Genomic DNA, 19,017 nt, shown 5'->3' with positions numbered 1-19,017 from the left:
TACCACAAACAAATTAAAATTTAAATAAATTCCCAATAGCCACCAAGGCTGGATCCTTATGTGATTTGGGATGATATTTTCCAAGTTTTGCAATAGGGCAACAGGTTTGGGATGCAAAACTGAGAAAGAGAGAAATCAGGCATTGACATTGGACAGTTTTCTAATAAAATGGACTAGAGCAAATCAAGAATAAACTTGAGATTCCTGAACCATACCACTGTCATTAGTAAGAGTTAGCTAAAACTCAAAAGTTCTCAAGGAGCCACACTGCAAGCACAAAACAGAGATGCCAAGAGGTATCTGAAGGGCAAACTAAACTCAACATTCCCTAAATCCAGCCAATATTTACTTAGAAGTTCAAAGGCCTGCCCCATTTAGATCTCAATTAATTTAATGAGATTATTATAATCCATCCTACTTAAATTCTCCTTCACTTTTAAACCATCAGCTCTGTCCCTGGAGTTTTCCCAGCTCCATCCCTGCAGCAGGAGGCAGCTCTGGCAGAGAACCCTGGACAGTGTTTCCATTGTCATTAACAGTCAGGACTAAGAAGGATGGAAAGAAACATCACAAATCCCTTCATTTCTTTCCTTTTTATACCCCACAAATTCCTCCATACAGTGTGGGAACATGACTAAGTGAATGCTGCTTTGTTTACTTAGTGCTGCACTCAGGATGTGCAAAGATTCATCATTTTCTGGATGAACTTTTTCAAATTCTTTGTTAGATGCATCTCTGTCCAAAAATCTCTCTTTCCTTTTTTTTTTTGTTTTTATTTTAACCTCATGTAAATTCATACTCTCAAAAGAACTCGCTACCTTTAATTACAGTGATCTGCTCCCCCATCACTGCAGAAATAGTAATTAATTGGGTAGCCCCAAATCATGAGGTTCCTTTAAAAACCAGCTGCAGGTCAGTTGAAAATATAAGTCAACAATAGCACAGTAAGAAAGCCCAATTGTTCTATTTTTTTACCATTTAAAAAATAGGCATAGGATTTGGTATTAATTTGACATGAAATGGAATGCTTGTAAAATTGAGAACATCCCAACAGCATCCCATCAAAAAAGTTGCAATTGACTATGTGTCTGGTTGAACTGAAAAAAAAAAATTAAAAATTGATATTTACTATTTTTAAACTTTGAAGGTAAAATTTTCCATCTAAAATGCATTGGATTTTTTAAAAAATCAAAATTATTTTCATTTGAAGATAGTTTAAAAAAAGAACAATTATATTGTTTTCTAGAAGCAAAATTTCTGACAACAAAACTCTTTTGGGAGAATATTTATCATACTTGAGAGATGGGTGACAAGAAACTGAGCCTCGGTCTGTTCTGCTAATAACAATGCCCTTATCCAGAGATTAATTTGCCTAAATAACAGGAAGACAGTACATTTATAGGACTTAATCTGCCAGACATCCATCAGTCTTTTTCCTATTCAGCCCACATAACACAGCAGAATAAAAAATATGCCCCTCTGCTGCTGTAATCAAAGTGATTGTGTTTCAGATCAAAAACATTTATTTACTGCATGGATTAAAGGATTAAATTGCATAGGAATGCTCTGCCCAACATTCTGTGCTAGTGCTGGAATCCAGCTGCCCTTAATCTCCATATCATTGACACATGATATTGATAAAATGGTTTTCACATTATGGCTTGTTTGTTTGTGATGTATACAGAATTAAAGTAACAAAAATAAGATTCTTGGGCCATTTTCTGGGCTGTGAGCTCCTGAGCCAGCTTTGCTGGCATCCCCTGCCCGTTCTGCACCCACACCACAGAGCCCCGTCCTGAAGGCACCGTGCACCAATTCCCTGCTCTTCCAGCATCCCTGGGGAGCTGCACCCCTCAGCAGGCTGAAGGAGGGTGGCACATCATGCAGGGACAGCTGACATTGCTCCTGAGCCTCCAGGTGCAAACTCACACACCTCGCTCTGGGGACAGAACTGACAGCTCCAGGTCACAGGCACCAGGATGGTTCAGCCCAGGGAAAAATCAGTAATCAGCCAAAATCACTGCTGCAAGAGCAAAAAGCCAATGGCAAACACAGCAGGCCATAACTAAATGTCTAAAACATCTAAATCTAAAATATCCTCTTCCCTAAGCCAGTGTCTCTAGACAAGACACTCTGCTTGTAATCTACTGCAAAAGACACATCTCTGGCCACACTAAAGCACTAAATGTTTGTTTTGCTTCCTGTGCCTCCAAGGCAAGCCAAATCAAATATTTGAAATATACCCAGAAAAGGGAAAATATTAGAGCTATCCATTCATAGGCAAGAAGAATTAATTTTATTTTGATTGTTGACTGACCGAAAAAGAAATTGTGTTGCTTGATGACGAGAATCCACTGCATGACTCTTGCTCTTCTTTCATAAACAGGAACAGAGCTCACAACTCAAAACATCCATGACTGACCTGGGTCATCAGCAGCCAGTTCCAAAAGATGAAGCACTTTTCCCCTCAGGTCTATTGTTGCAGGCTCTCTACAAATTCAGGCAGACATCGCTGCATTGGGTTATATCTGTTACACAGGGAGAGCTATCCTAAGAATATACAGATAAAATCCTTTTTACTTCTCTAATAAGGGGAGGTACCATCCATGTATCCCAGTAAGTTTCCAGTTCTTGAAGCTTTGCTTCAAGAATTGCTGACTTGGTAAGCAAATAAGGTAAGCTAATTTAGTGTTATTGCCTAATGATCACAAAAGAGGAAAATAAGAAGTGTCACTCTTTTACTAATCTTTTTTCTATTTTACAGGGTACATGTTAGTGTGTTGCTACTGTTGTTTAAGATTATGATGCCTTTAAGGTTTATTTTGTAACTTCAGGCTTCTGCTGTTTTGTGATTAAATGCATAGAAGCAAGTGGAATAATAATTATGTAATTTATGTTCATGCACTTCCTCCCACTGGCAGGTTGCTTCTTGACTGAAATTGTATTCTTTGATTCATGAACAGCTACCTGTTAAAGATGGCGGGGACAGATACTGCAAATCCCTGAGAGCAATCATGAAAAAATATTTCAGCTACACCACTGATGTCAGGTCCATTTGCACATTTTTATCACTGATTCATGTTCTGTAATCTACTGCTTCAAGAGAGAGCATTTATCCCTGCTACTTCTGAATAACATTAAAAGCACATAGAGAGGTGAATCACACAACTCTAAATGTGCAGTTCTTACCATTGATTCAGGCAAAATAAGAATATAATTGTTAACCAAATTTGCATATACAGAGAGGAAAAGTTTTCCAGCTAATCAATTAACCTGTGCATTTGTGTTTTCTTCCACTCTAGGAAAAGTAGAATACCTCAAAAGTGCCAAACACAGATAACATTAAACAATTAAATTTAATTGTTTGTAACAATGTTAATGTAACAAAATTGTTTATTGTAACAAATAAATTGTGTTAAACACAATTAAATGGGAGCAATTCTGCTAAAGGTAAAAGGGGTAAAGTTTCTTTTCTGTGTGCATCCAGCTCCTGAGTAATGAAACTAATTATGGCTGAGGAGCAGCACATTATTTACACAACAGGGACACTGAAAGACATGGTCCTGCCTTGGGCCTCTCATTGTGCCAAGCTCTCTTCAAGTTTTCCTTTAGGAAAAATGCAAAAGAGTAGCAGGAAAATCAGAAGGAGATAGGAGTGAAGTAACTCAACCAACTGACAAAGTGAGTCAATGAGAAACACAAAACAGATCTGGGCATTTTCCAGCCTGGGCCATGGCTGGCAGATGCCAGAGCTCCTCTCACATGCTCAGATGTAGGAACTGTAAACTAAGTTTCAAACCATTCAGCTGCATTCCTCCAAGAATGAACTGCAGTCAGTGGACAATTCCAATTCTGCATCTACATTTAGGTCTGTGTAAATAATAGCCAGGTTTTTAAGATTGTGATCTGACAAGGATACTCTGTTCTTTAGAAAACTCAAGACTATTCTTTGACTGAACAACATTTGAAAGTCAGAGAAACACTGAGGAGCTAAAAGCAGTATTTTTCATTGCAAAGGAAATACGAAGTGTTTTGTCATGTTGGAATCTGGAATGAGGGATTATGCCATTAATGCTGTGTATGTTGCTCTTAACAAAACCCCTGAAATCTATGGTTCTGATATTTTAAAAAGACAGCATTAAAAATCAGTGAAAATCATCTTCTCAAGCATCACTTATCACACTGCAATAAATACCAAGAGCTACACAAGCACAGCCTAACCAAGTTTCCAGTTTAATTCAGAAACAGCCTAAAAAGTTACAAAACGTTTTCTAAAATGAAAACTCCTATTAAGAAGGGAGGTTTAGACACCAAACTGAGTTACACCGACATCAGCACCCCTAAAGAATAACTTTTGTGTCAATCTATTAACTTATTTCATAAAAAAAACCACAAAACAGTGTGGGGTTATAAACACAGTTACCAGAGCTGAGTTCTCCTTCTAGATGGATTTACAGAAAAGTGCTACAAAGGAAGATGAGCATGCCTGGTGTAACTATTACTCCACCAAAATACCTTCACTCAGGTCACAGAAAAGAGCAGATGAATCCCATAGTACACATAATGCCTAAAAAATACATGTGAATGAAAGCTAAACTGAGCTAGGTATCTTTCCCTGCATGACTGACAGCCTGTTTGAGAGCTGAACACAGAATTCATATCTGTACTGAACCATCCCACAGCTCTACAGCATCACATCTGTCACAGAAGGATAAAACAAACATTTTGGCACTTTCAATAGTTGCCTCATTCACAACACAGCAGCTCAGTGAAACAGCCAAAGCAGAGACAAGCAAGTCATAATTTCACCCCAAACTAATGTTGATTTTTTTGCAAGACTGTGAAAGGCTCAGGAAGTTTGAGTCTTTCTTTTCCCCAAATCACCAGGTCAACACAGGTAGTAAGTGGTCAGAGGAAGGGTCCCCACTATTCCAGTTCCTCAGTGTCTCTGTTCCATAAATCTTCAGGTTTTGATCCATTCTCAGAATACAGAAGAATTCCAACACTTTCACCAGGAGTTTACAGGCCACAGTAAAATTTACCCTTTTCTCTCCAGAAATTTCCAAAGGCTAAAGCAAGAGCCACACATCTCACAGAGGGTGCATCCAGCCCCACATCTGGAAACCAGATACAGCCTGCAGGGCAAATTCATCTGACCCACCTCAGCTGTGCTGTCATTGTGCCATCTCCTGTGTGTCTGTGCAAGCCCAAACATTCTGTCTCTGCTAGATTGTCTCTGCCAGGCATAGAGTGGAAGGGAGAGAGGGCAAAGGGGCTATGGGAGATCACAGAACTTTGGATACTGTCCCAGAAAATTTTCTCTAAATTCACTTAATCCCAACAAAACTGAGTTTGGACCACCCAGACTGCAGTACCTAAACAAGAAAGGAAGAAAATTGTTTTAACTGGGAGACACTTCTTTTCACTCACAGACTACAAAGCCACATTTTACAACACACATTTCCTAAGTATCAAAAATATCAAATCCTTTTCCCCCACGGATTTATTTCATAGCAGAGAGGTTCTACCACACACAGAGTTAGACAAGGAACCCTGAGGTCCCAATCCCCACTCCTCCACAGAACCTCACAAAGATGGGGAGTAGTTTCTTCACATGCTCAAGCTGAAAAATAAATGACAGCATAGTGTATTGCATGAGAAGTTAAAAAACAGACTTTTTAATAATGCATGCTGTTAATTTGCAGAATTTTAATATGGCATCTTTCTCTACTTGACAATCGCTATTTTTTTATATTACAGAAAGGAATAGGGGCAGCTATTACACAAAGAAACAACATTTCAGTGACACCACCAGACCTCAATTAAAAGTTCTGTGCCACACTATTGCTTCAAGGGATGGTAAAGCCATACTGACCCACTCTAAAATGGTTTATGAATTGCTACTGATGAGAACTCTTGCTGAATAAGCAGAATAGGTTCTTTAATGCCATTTTCTTACAAACAGCAGCAAGGAGTGGAGAGAGACAGTAATTAATGTGTTAGTATCAAGAGAAACAAAGAGCCAGCAAAGGTCTGTCCTTTCCCAGCTATCAGACTGAGCAAGCTTCTTTAATATAGCTGGTACTGTAACAGTTCACAGGGGCTGGACTGAGGGTAAGCAATGCCTGATTGATTAAGGTACAATCCTGACACTATCTTAGAGCCTGGATAAATATCTTTTCCTAAAGAAAATAAAATCAGGTTGCAGGTAGCAAGTGAAGCGTGATATTAGGGTGTAGAGCACATGAATTTAACAAGCTAAAAGCACCTCCAAATACACCAAACATCTACAGCATGTCCAGCACAAGAACCAGGCAGATTGAAAATGGGCTTTTACCAGCTGATTTCTGTGAGAGTTGAGTGTTATTTCTTCCAAGAAATCCAACCATTGTTGGATTAAATGGCAAGATAAGTGTCCATACAAAACTCTAACGAGGTTTGTTTTGCTGAACACAATAAGAAATGAACTGCTTCTGCCCAGACCACACTGCCAAACAGGGGGCAGAGAAGTGCCCACACTAGTTAGTGCTTCTCCCTTGGAAGCGCAGACATTGCCAACTTTGCCACCTCATTTCTTAAAAGCAGCATGATCTGATCCTCCAGGGCTGGACAAGGGCAGGATGGGTTTTATGGCTCACTCAAGAAGGATTTTCCAAGAGTATATTAACCACATGTAGTGCTCCAGTGCAGCCAGGGGGAAAAGCATCAGCAAAGGACAAAATCACCCCCAACAAAACAAACAAACAAATAAATATAAATGCATTTTGTAACACCAACACATCTCTTACCGAGTTTCCCTGCCGATGTCCCGACCCCGGCTGTACCAGAATCAGCCGTCAGAGCAAGTTACCCCAGCTGAAAACACTTGGTAGCCACAGGTGAAAATATTTGCCAGCCACAGCTGAAAACACTTGGTAGCCACAGCTGAAAACACTTGGTAGCCACAGCTGAAAACACTTGCCAGCCACAGGTGAAGACACTTGCCAGGCTGCTCGCTGTGCTCAGCAGAACAGTCTGGGCTGGGGGATTGCACTGGTTTTGGCAATTAACATGAAACTCCTCTCTTGAGGGGAAACAAAGAAACAAACAAGCAAACAGATCTTAGGGCAGCCTCTCTCTACCTGCTTCACTGGGCTCAGCTTTGCCTCTGCCCCTTCTCCTGCTTCCTTGCCTAAAATTCCCTGGTTTTGCAGTGGATTCCACCCGGTCACTCCCCTTGGAGAAGGGAAGGGGCAGCACAGACTGGTCCCCATCAGCCATCCCTGCCTTCTTTCCCTTCTCCTCCCCAGGATTTCTCCCCCAGGCTGGCAGGGATCACCCAGCAGGGATGCAGCGCCAGGAGCTCCCAAGCAGCTGAGGGGCCCCAGCTGGAACCAGGATGAACAATCCTATGTGGTGTTTTCCAGGGGGAATTGGAAGAAATAAAAAGATTTCTCAGAGTAAAGCATTGGATTATAACAGGGAGGGAGATGTTTGAAGGCAGAGAGGGAGCACAACTCTTGCTTGGAGCTCTCAGGGAAAGGCAATGCTCATTGAAAGATGAAAAGGTCACAGTCAAGAGATGAAAGTCTGAGATAACAATTTCACAGACTCCCTGTTTTTTCTTCATTTCAGTGACTTGAGCCCTGGTTTAGGAGGTCCCAGGTGAGGTAACACTGCCTTTGGCTCACAGCTCATGCACACAGGGACAGTGAGACCCGACACTCAAGGGACAATGATGATGAACCACATAGAAGACACCAGTTGTTTCCCATGTGCTCTCTTGAACCTCTTAAATGTGAAATGCACCCACACTGAGCTGATTAAAAGCTCCTGTGAGTGTGAAATCTTCTCTCTGAATAGGCTTCTTCACCACAAAGGAACATTTCATACATCATATTTGAAACAGATCTGAGCCTTAAAAGCAACTTTATTCGACTGCCATTATGAAACAGAGCTTTCATTGTCTGCCACTGAAAAGCTTTGAGTCATCATCTTCCAGTAATAACTAATCCCTTGCTCACCCTCTCTCTATCTGACAATTCATGGACAGCCCAATTACAGGAGAGGAAAGTGGCACACCACTTTCAGAGGGTAGACTCAAACACTCAACTACTGCTAAAGGCTTTTGTTTCAGAGTACAATTCACTTAAGCAAACAAATTCTGATAATCTACTTTGAGAGCAGACTGTAATAATAAAAAGTTAAATTGCAGCAGCATCGTCTAATAAAGACAGAGTCAAACATGATTACAAAAGTCAGGAGAAAAAAACAGTGTAATTTGAGAAACCTGACAACTATTTATTCTCCGTATAATATCCACCACTTACATTTTTATCCAGTTTTTCATGCCAAGTGTGCTTCTTATTTACTAGTATTTCTGTGCCTTGAGTGACCTCCCAGAGAGCCCAATTCACACCATGACAGCTACACGTGCCAAAGTCTACAAACATGTACATCTCTGTATTTTACACAGAATTATGGCTGGCACATCTTTGGTGTCAAGGACTTGTTACCCTCACAAAGATCTGGTGAAATCTGTTCGTAACTCTACAGGGGTTAAAAAACAAACACAACAGGAGGAACCTTCAGCATGGCATAATGCTCATACACACAATGTCAGAGAGAATTTTAAATTTGACGTCTCTTAATTCTTGAGTGTTTGATTTTACAGAGTAATGACATGGGCTTTTTTTGTGTAATATCTAGTCTGAGGGAAGAGACCTTGAAGGGAATACTTAGAGTGAATTGACAACTAATATAGTTCAAGTATCTGCTCAGCAAGATGCATTCTGAGCATGAATCTCTTACAAGACCAAGGGAACCTTTATCTACAATCATAAAAAATTAAATGCAGTGAGGATAGATGTCACATGTTCACAAAGATAATCAGGAACTTCCCTGTGCTTTGGAAGGAAATACCCTGTACTTTGTCAAACCACTTTCCTGCAAATGGACAGCTGCTGCTGATACAAGAGATGTCAGATATCCCCAGGCTCTGAAGAATGCTCATGTATAACTAAAAGCTTTCAGATTTATCTCCTGGAGCTGGTGGTAAAACTCTGGGTTAACATTGTGTAAGCCTTCTCTCAAATTGAGGGGCACCCATAGCACATGCTCATGAAAGAAGAGACCAGGTATTAACATTTGCACATTAACACCATTAGGGAGCTCATTAAAACAACTCTCTCCTCCCTCACACCCCAAGTCTTCTTTTAGGAGTATATTTGAGATGATGCCACGAGCAAGAGAGAAATCACAACTCTAAAGACAACAAAGTTTGTCTCTTAACTCGCATTCACATTTTCCCATTAAGATTTCTGTCACGGACAGAAAAACAGCTGAATTATCTGATGACTTCCTGTCATCTCTCAGACATATCCAAGACATTCAAATGATTAAGAAATAATCCTGCAACTCCTCTGTGCAGTGTGTGCTGTATTTCACAGCTGCAAACATTACAATCTTCAATAAAGGGAAGGCAACAATTCCCTTCATGTCATGAGAGCACTGAGCTCAGTTGTGAATGACTGCAGACAGAGCGTGTTGTGACACATCCTGGAAGCACTATGTTTTATAAGAAGATTATTCTTGCCAACATGATTTTGATAAGGAAGAAATTCTTTGCCAAAAAAAATGATGTTTGTTTTCCAAATCCTTATATAGTCCTTAGCACTCATTTATTTGAGCTTCCACTTGCACATAGTGCCATAGAGCAAAACTCTTTGATAGAAAAGGAGCACCGAGCATGGGAATGGAGGGCCATGCCTGATTCATCCATTATACAATGAAGCAAAACCATACTCTTAGGATAATATCAAAGATATCAATAAAATTAATACCAGAGAGTTTTATAAAATATTTATTTTGAAAAAAATCACTCTGTACAAATTTAACATTCTCAACACCAAAGTTTTATAAAAATGCTAACACAACAGAAAGACGAGTGAAACATTAAACTGCTCTTAAATTACAAAGGAACAGATTTATTCTCAAGGAGCTACTGTAATTCTAAACAGTAAAGAGAACTTGATAAGATTTCATCTTTTCTCTATTACAGACAAATACATGTATCAAAGGATGACTTTTTCCATCCTTTTATAAACTTCCCCCCAAACACTGTCCACAACTAAACCAAATACTCTAAATGGTTTACACTTTTACTGTACATAGCCTGTGCTCCAGGAAAGTCAGCACAACTTGATCATCATTTTTTCAGTGCCTAACAAAATCTCACCTCTATAACATTTCATACAAAATTGTCTGTACAAAGCCACATTGCCCATGTAAATTTGAAGCAAACTTAAAAGTTAAGAGCATTTCTCTGTGCCTTCAATTTGGCATTATGAAGAGAGAGTGATTAAGGAAAATTTCACAGAGTAAGACAGTAACTTGGATTACTGTATTTTTCTTTTTTTAGTAACTACTATTGATAAAAAAAATTATATACTGCAGGTTATTAGGAATGGCAGGCCCTAAATCTAACAATGCTAGTTTCATAGTCTTCATCATAAAATTAGATTTTTCTGTATATTATTTTTCTCTCTTCATTTTAGTCTATTTGCAAAAGCTGCTGTTGCATATCAACTGCTTAAATGAGAGGAAATGTCTTCTCATGAAATTAGAAACAGTAAAAACGCCATACTACTGTAAACACAGCTAGAATGAAAACTGACAAAATGCAGTGTGACAGGTAAGCCATGGTCTGGAAAGCTTTTTTCACATTTTCTTAACACAAAATATGGCTCACACCACAAACAACAGGAGGAAATAAAAACAAACAAACAAAAAAAAACCCCAAAACAACAAAAACAACAACCTCCCCACCCCTCCCACTAAAACTACTGAAAGTTTCAAGTCACAGCCAGGGGTGCCAGGCGGGGTCCATCCTGCAGAGGTTGTCCAAGCTGTTTGCAGCTGCCACCAGAGTGTTGACTTTGCTTTCCCCTCCCTCAAACTGAGCGAGGTTGTGGAGGCGAGTCATGATGGCAGTCACAGCTTTCTGAACCAGGGAAACCAGCTGCTGGCTGTCCATGTTCTCGGGCTGCCCAGCTGCTGACAGGGGAGAGGAGGTGTCCTCTTGGGTTTTTTTGTGCCACGCAATGATTTCATCCCTTAGCACGGTTTTTAGGATGCCGTCAACCTATACGGAGAAGAAAAATCAGATTATTGCACTTAATCCAAATAACAATCAGGTTACAGAATTGTAAAACCAGATTTTAGTCAACAGCATTTTGCCACTTTTGGTGCCACACTGCAATTTCAGACTTTTCAAGGCAAGTGTGGCTTCCAAACATCTTTATTATTTCCTCTCCAGGTGTTTCTCTTCATAAAAAGTTTCCATTACAAAAACACAACACAATGACTCCTACAGGAATTAACAACATATATTAAGATATTGATACACAGATACTGTTGGGTATATCCTATTTTTAAATTATTCAACTAAATTCATGGCTTTTACCACACTCACACAGAAATCTTGGGCAAAGATTTGGAGTCCTTTGAAAAGCTGGAGGGTTTTTTTTCAGTCATTGCACTCTCAGGGAATATTTTTTTCAGCTACACAGGGAAAGGACACTGACTACAACACCCATACACATATGTATCTAATATATATACGCATATATGTTATACAGGCCAGTTTCATCCTTGGATGAAAAAGACATAACTGCAACAAATACTTTCCAATTTTTTCTCATCACTGTTTTGAGTTACTGGTATTCATCTCTGTCTGGACTGCCAACTCCAACAGTCTCAAGCTTCTAAACCAAACTTTTATGTGTCCAGTCTGAGTCAAAATAAACATTTACACATAATAAATAAAGTATTTCCAAAAATTTCCAACATTTCAGCTGGCCTTTGTGATGAACTCAGGGTAAAATTTTAAAACAAATACACACCATCATTCAGTTCCTACCTTCACCAAAAAAGTGCTGCTTCATCTATAAATTGTTAAATACAAACCTGCAAATAACCTTGCAGAAGGTATACAAACCTTGAAGTTTGGCTGTGCAAAGCAGCGAGCTACTGCAATCATGGATGCAGTGAGGGGCCCTGACACCCCGATGGTGGTGAGAAATTCCGAGATGTTTGGGGTGAGCCGGAACGGAACGGGACGATTGGCATCCAAATCTCCAGTGGCATCGTTAATGTCAAAGCGAAAGTAAGCCACATTGAGCTTGCCAGTGTCCTGGGTTTAACAGAAAAATGCACAATAGCAATTAAACAAACTGATTTTTGTTCATGGAACCAAAAGCAGTTGGATTTTTGTGTCTGCTAATACTGAGTCCCAATAGTACTTCAATAGCTTTTCACTCATTTAGCCAAATAACTTTTAAGCAATGAAGTAATAAATAATGGCACGCACAAAGGTAAGTATTTCTCTCAAAATGTTGTGTCCAAACCCCTTACTAAATACATGTAATACCAAACTTAAGGAATAGATTCCTCTGGATCCTGATCTGTATGGAGTCAATGCCAACAGACCTCTGGGACAACACTCAGTGTCCAACAAGGTTGACTCTGGGTAAACAGCTGAACACCTAACAGAGGGATCAAAAAATCCTAATTGCTATACAGACTGTAGCTCTCCATGCATTAAAATGACATTGAGACTTCAATAAATGCCACCTTTGCTCTTTTTTTAAGGAAAAACCTCATTTTAAATGTTGGGTTAAAACAGAAAAATCATGAACAGGAGTTGTAGCTTGATAGATACACTCAAAAGAGAATGGTATTTGAAAATGGGTATAGCCCTTTAAGAAAATGAAGCTCTAAATTTTATATTTCTTACACTTAATTGATTTAATACAAAGGTATTTTGAAAGCAATATATTTGAAAGAAGACTAAAAAGAGAGACTTATCAGACATTTACATGAAGAGTTCCAATATCTAAGAACAATTTCACAAAGTTCTAAACTCTCACCACAGAAGGCAGAGTTGATGTCCACAGGGGCTGCAGGTTAAAGTACTCCCTACAGGATGTGCAATCACACAGAAATAAAAAGCCTACTGAAATGCACTGTTCATTATCTGAGCTGAACTTTGACTCATCTCAAAAGCACAGTGCCAACATCCATCTGATCCAAGACGAGAGAAGGAACAGAAGCACACCTGGGCAATCTGCAGCATCTCAGGGTTGAGCCTGTTGAGATGGAAGATGAACTCTGCAAAGCCAATGAGGGCTAACTGGATGGTGAACATCTTCCGGAAGGTCCAGTAATCCGTGGCGTTGGGGAAGGTGTGCAGAGCCCACTCCTTGAGCATGCTGCGAGGCACCATGTTACTCTGCACCTCCTTCAGGATGTCTCTGAGAACCTGCACAGAAAAAGGGTTAGGAGGAAAAAGGCATTTTTCATGCACTTCTTAGCAGCAGACAAATCGACCTAAAGCAACTACCAATCTGCTCTTAATTGCTGTATCTCGTTTTAGGAAAAGCTAAGAAAAAAAAAATCTCTACCAAAATATTTAATTACTATAGCATATACTAGCCTAATTAGTTAGAAAAATAAGTAAAATTAGGATCTGTTCTGTTACACCAGAAAGCATGATAGTCATGTTGACTTCAATTAAATGGCTGTTAAAGCTTCAAAAATAAGAATGCTGAAAATCAAAACAAATGTTACATAGCACTTCCGGTTTTATTTTGTAACAAAGAAAGTCTGAGACAATTGTTTAAATTAGGTCTGTAATACATATTTACTGTGTATTTTCTAATAGCTGTATTTGGAATGGGACTGGCATTTCATGTATGAATTTCCACTAATCCTAAGTTAAAAAAACAAAACTACCTTATATATCACAACAGGTTGTTTGGTGGAGGTTACAGAGAGAGGAAGCTTTGTTCTTTCTGAATACTTCATTTATTAGGTGAGATTGCCCACCTGCTCCTGTTTGGCTTAGACAAATGGATGCACTGCCAATTTTAAGAGAAACATTAGAAGAACATGGGAAGCCTGCCTCACATACCACGCTGTAGCTGCTTATGTAAATTAGGAATGCTGCTTCCCATGCTGTCAATTATTTTTAAAGCACTACACGAGAGCAAAAAAATCAATAAGCACCCTGCCTGTTTTCAGTTGTATTTATCCAAACAACTTCTAGCAATAAAAATACAGCTTTTTTTTTAATAAAATCTTTCCAAGATAACCTAAAACTCAAAAGAGAGATAGAGTTCTCATTATGCAAAATCAAAATAAACTGCAAAAAAAATCCAAACGCCATTAGTGTGCCATGTATCTGTCATCTAATGACATCTACCAAACACACACATCCCTGCTAAGCTGAACTGCCTTAGGCTCTACTGAATATTTCTATTTCCTATAGAAAACCTTTTAGCAAGGTCCTAGCGTTGTATATAACAATAATTTAAACCTGTCAGAATCCGCTCTCTCTTTTTCTAAACTCCAAAATATTCTTTTATTTAGTACATAGTGAACTTCCTGAGTTCTGAAGAAGCGCTGCTGGTGAAAAGCCAGGGTGAACTTGCCCATGGCCCAGCTGGGAGCTGGGGAGAGGCCAGGGTGAAGCCCCGTGGTACCTGGTGACTGGCCTGCGTGCCCCGAGCCTGCACGGTGGCCAGCCGGTCGTAGTAGCGGGAGATGGGGTTGTCGTGCTCGATGCCCTTCTTGGCACAGCGCTGTTTGTAGATCTCCACCAGTGACAGGGACGAGGGGTTGTCCTCCACCAGCCGCATCTGCGGGGACACCGCCACCACCCGCGGCACTGCGCGGAGAGAGCAGAGCACAACCGAGCTCGTCCACGTCCCAAACGCTGACACCCAACCCTTGAAACGCAACCCCGATAATCAGCTGAAGCCCAGCAACAGAACATTTTAATGCTATGCTCATAATTAATTTACAAGCTCATGTGAAAAAGGATTACAGCAGGGTTTTTATCTTAACAGAAATATCAACTGTATTTTCCAAAAAAAAAATTGAGCACTCATCATTCTTCCTATTTTCCTTTACCTTTGTTCAGATGAAATTCAGCAGAAAAAAGAAAAAATAAAATATTTCTTCTGTGTTATGTGGAAGACGTAAAAGAAATTCAGTATTCATATATCACAGCTCGGGGAGAAAAGGTTTTGTTCTGTCCCTGCTCAGTTGTCTCTATGTGTTTATTCTGAAGTATGTGCACCCATTTCCACACCAACAGGCCCAGTGGGCATTTCTATTTTAAATATCCACAAGTGCACTTGATACCATAAGCAATACACATAAGCATTCTAAAAACACCCCAGATCCCCTGCAATCAGCTGCACTTCTCCAGAGGGGTGCTACAGCTCCAGACAAGACTAATCACCCAGACAGATGTGAATGTACCTTCTGAATATTCAAAAACCCCCAGCGATTATAACCCTTGAACGCAACATACATTCAAAAACACCACAGATCTCTCTCTTTTCGGTACCTGTGAAAAACAAATGTCTTTTGGTGGTCTCCTTCCTCTTCTCCAGGCAGGGGTTGAGGAGTCGGAGGAGCTGCAGGACCCGCTCCTCGCGGCGCGACTCGGTCAGGCAGGCGTCGTTCATCACCAGGTAGGGGTAGATCTTCCCGTTGTGCCCGCGGATGTACAGCCTGCGGGCGGCCGTGTTGTGCTTCTGCACGATCTCCACCCTCGGCATGAACCTGCCAGGATCATTTGGTGAGACCTCTACAACTGTTTTGAACAACAGGATCTCTAGTGGTTACAACAAAAGCACAGATCCCAACTTACAGCAACGTACAAGAAAAGCAAATATGCTCTGAACAGTGCAGGTGTTCAGAGATCAAATGTAAAATTATTGAAGGAGGATAAATTAAAAAGGTCTTACAAAGTTTGACTATATTTGTAATACATATATATAAATATCTACTATAAAATACCCATCCACTTTTGCAGAGTGGATGGATGGATGGATGGATGGATGGATGGATGGATGGATGGATGGATGGATGGATGGAGCTTTAATTTAGGTTACCTTGCTATCTTGATGTAGTAATGTGTTGGCTTTGGCATAAGGAATTCTCCAGGTATCTCCACTTCTGCAGTTTGAGCCGAAAAGTTACTTAGAAAGCGGCACTTTTCCTCTATAAGGAAGAACTTTGGAAGCTGCTTCGTTTTGGCCTCCAGAATTTTGATCCATTTCTTTAGTTTGGAGATAAGGTTGTGGAGTTTCATTGATCCTGGCACACTGAAGTCAAAATCTAAAAAAAAAAGCCACACAAAATCAAATCACCCAATTCAATAGTGCAAACCAAACACACATCCCCACTAAGCTTAACTGCCTTTAAAAGACAGGCTCTACTGAATCTTTCTATTCTCCATAGAAAATCTTTTAGCACAATCCTAGCATTATATATAACAATAATTTAAATCTGTCAGAATCTGCTACCTCTTTTCTGTATACAACTCTAAAATATTCTTTTATTAAGTACATATTGAACTTCCTAAGATTTTCCTGTTTTACAGTCACACAAACATTGAAAAGCGTATAGTGAAAAATTTAAAAACCATTACTGTATTGAATTCTCTATTGCAACCAGACATACAGCATAGAAAGAAAGTAGTAAAACCCCAAATTATTAGATCAGACCACTTAGTGAAAGAGGAAAAGTAGGCTTACTTTATAGCACTATAATTTTCTACCTGTTTCATTACAAGTCATTTATTTATTTATTTAAAACCAGTGGAGACTTTTTACTTCTAAAAGGAATGAAAAAGCCCCAGTTGAGGATACAGCATAGAACCTGTGAGAAACTGCAGGACAAATAATAAAATTGCTATTATTACCATTCTCCTCCTCTCAGCTACAAGAAAATTCTTATTCTTTCCTGTCTTAGACAACAATTGAAAGACACTACAGGAAGAACTGCCACAGCAGCCCAAGAAAAAATGACAATATTATGCAAACAGCCTGCTCTTTCCACTGCAATGTTAACAGTATTACACAGTGAGAATATCTCCTTTAATCCACATGCAGGTGAAGAAGGAACTTTCTCAAGGTCAATACATGGACTTCAGTACATTGTACAAGTAATTCTGTAACAGAAGTCACTGCAATACTGAGCATTTTCTGGGCCACACCAACACCATCTTCCCAACATTGCTCTCACTACAGTTTCAGACTAGAGAAATAAAAAATAAATAAATGTCTTTGAATTTCCCAAAAGAGGGAAAATGAATAAACCACATACATGAAATGATGGCTCAGCAGTTCAGTGCCACAACAATGAAAGATTAAACACACTTGGATAAGAAGACAAACTACTCTCTGTAAACCTCATTAGTTATGGCATCCCAAACTGAGCAAGTTAACCAAGAGACTTCAATTTTTGAACTCATCTCCACTCCCTAGAAGAAGCCATTTTAAGTTCAACATGTCTCAAGATAAAAAGCAACTGAAAAAAAACAGAGAATGACAATTCAGTATTTCTGACATTTACAGCTAGAGCAGAACAGAATCTTCAGCATTATTTAAAACAACAGAAAATTAAGTCTTAAAAATGAATTTAAATTTTCTTGCAGAACCTTCATTTCAATATGCTACATACACTCAATATTTTCCTAAGTTGACAAAAATACCAAAAACCAAACAAACATGAGTGCTGCTCAGAAAATTTGACCACATAAATATGCTACAAGCATCTGCCTGCAAGTGTGCCAAGAGTGAATTAAGTATGTGCACACAGTAATTACTGCATATAAAAGTTTTTTTCAACAACAATTAAACCACTCAAAATTCTGATTGTCCAAAATACTTACTCCTACAAACAACTTAAAACATTCATTTAGCCAGCAGAGTTCCTGTCATTCTATACATACAGTCTTCTAAGTTCTTTTCTTTAATCCAGGATTCTAATGCCAAAGAAAACAATGCACCTTAGGAATGCTTTCATTATGCTGCTCTGTTACTTCAATAAATATGAGAGAACATATTACCCAACATATTTCACTGTGTATTCACAATAAACTGATATGCTAAAAGCTTTCAGTGAAAGACCTGAGTCTACCAGCCTAAAACAGAGCAAAAAACCAGCTCATCCAAAATCTTTTCCACTTCTGTAAGAAAAAAGTCTATAATGAAAAATACGGCTTCATATTTATGGATGTAATATTCCTTTTTCTTTTTCTGCCTGCTGTGGGCAGTGCATCTATTGCAATATCACTGTAAAACATTCTTATTAAAATCCCAAGCCTACCCTCTAGTGAGCAGTGGGAGTAAATAATTTCATCAAAGTGACAAAATTATTGCATCATTTATCTCCTGATTCTCTGAAGTGCAGGAAAGTACCCTCAAACTGCAACTAGTTTTTGTGCTAATGTGAATCAGCCAAGAGGTAAAAACACGCATCAATATATTTTCCTTACAAAAAAAAAAAGTCACTCAGTTCACCACAAGAGCAGCTCTAGTTTGTTGAATGCCTATTTTAGGAGTTTTGTTGTTCTTTTGTTTCCCAGTGGCAGATGGGAAAAACAGAGTGTTCAATTAGTCTTTCTGCTCCGTGTCACAGAGAGCCCATCTGAGAAGAAAAATCACTTCAGCTGGAAGAAAGGGCCAAACATTATTTGTGTACAAAGTCTCTGTGTTCTGCAGACACCTTAATCTATATAAACAGTGGTTTTGTTTCAAAAAAAATCCATTTCTTTGGAAAACACCTTTCTCAAGCTAACACACACTGGGGTGTGAAGTACCTCACTACTTGCACCACCTAGTCCTAAAAATGATGGGAAGTTTTCCCTCTCCATCCTTAATGGAGATTTTCACTGCAGGCCATGGCACAGACAGCAGTGGAAGCAGTTTGCTCTCTCTTCTCAATGCTGCTGAAGTTTCTTGTTCCTTCTTCAATGGAAGGAGAAATGGGGCATAATTTTCTTCCCAGTGAGACAGACCTAAAAAAACCCTGATGGCTCTTAACACACTTTGATTGAAGGCTGTACCGTCACTCCTCAGGAAGAAACACCAAAACACATACTCAAGGTAGCAAAATTAGAGTATCCAACCCTCTTTCCCTCCCCAGACCCCTTGACCTACACAACATTAACATGGCATG

At 39.3% G+C, this 19,017-nt stretch overlaps 1 protein-coding gene across 2 annotated transcripts in view; it reads right to left on the bottom strand.

Annotated features, from left to right (window-relative positions):
* Positions 1–9,825: 9,825 nt before the first annotated feature.
* Positions 9,826–19,017, bottom strand: part of TRRAP (transformation/transcription domain associated protein) — a 74,292-nt gene continuing 65,100 nt past the window's right edge. For both annotated transcript variants that reach the window (XM_058849514.1, XM_058849515.1), the window contains exons 67-72: positions 15,945–16,170; positions 15,395–15,612; positions 14,523–14,707; positions 13,097–13,300; positions 11,978–12,172; positions 9,826–11,122 (exon numbers count right to left, since the gene is read on the bottom strand). In XM_058849514.1, coding sequence (XP_058705497.1) covers positions 10,838–11,122; positions 11,978–12,172; positions 13,097–13,300; positions 14,523–14,707; positions 15,395–15,612; positions 15,945–16,170 — 1,313 coding nt within the window. In that variant the 3' untranslated portion in view covers positions 9,826–10,837. The remainder of the gene's footprint in view (positions 11,123–11,977; positions 12,173–13,096; positions 13,301–14,522; positions 14,708–15,394; positions 15,613–15,944; positions 16,171–19,017) is intronic.

The sequence above is a fragment of the Poecile atricapillus genome, chromosome 14 (genome assembly GCF_030490865.1).
Source record: "Poecile atricapillus isolate bPoeAtr1 chromosome 14, bPoeAtr1.hap1, whole genome shotgun sequence".
Classification (NCBI taxonomy): domain Eukaryota; kingdom Metazoa; phylum Chordata; class Aves; order Passeriformes; family Paridae; genus Poecile; species Poecile atricapillus.
Note: the sequence above shows the minus strand (reverse complement) of the source record. Positions and strands in the feature narration are given on the sequence as shown.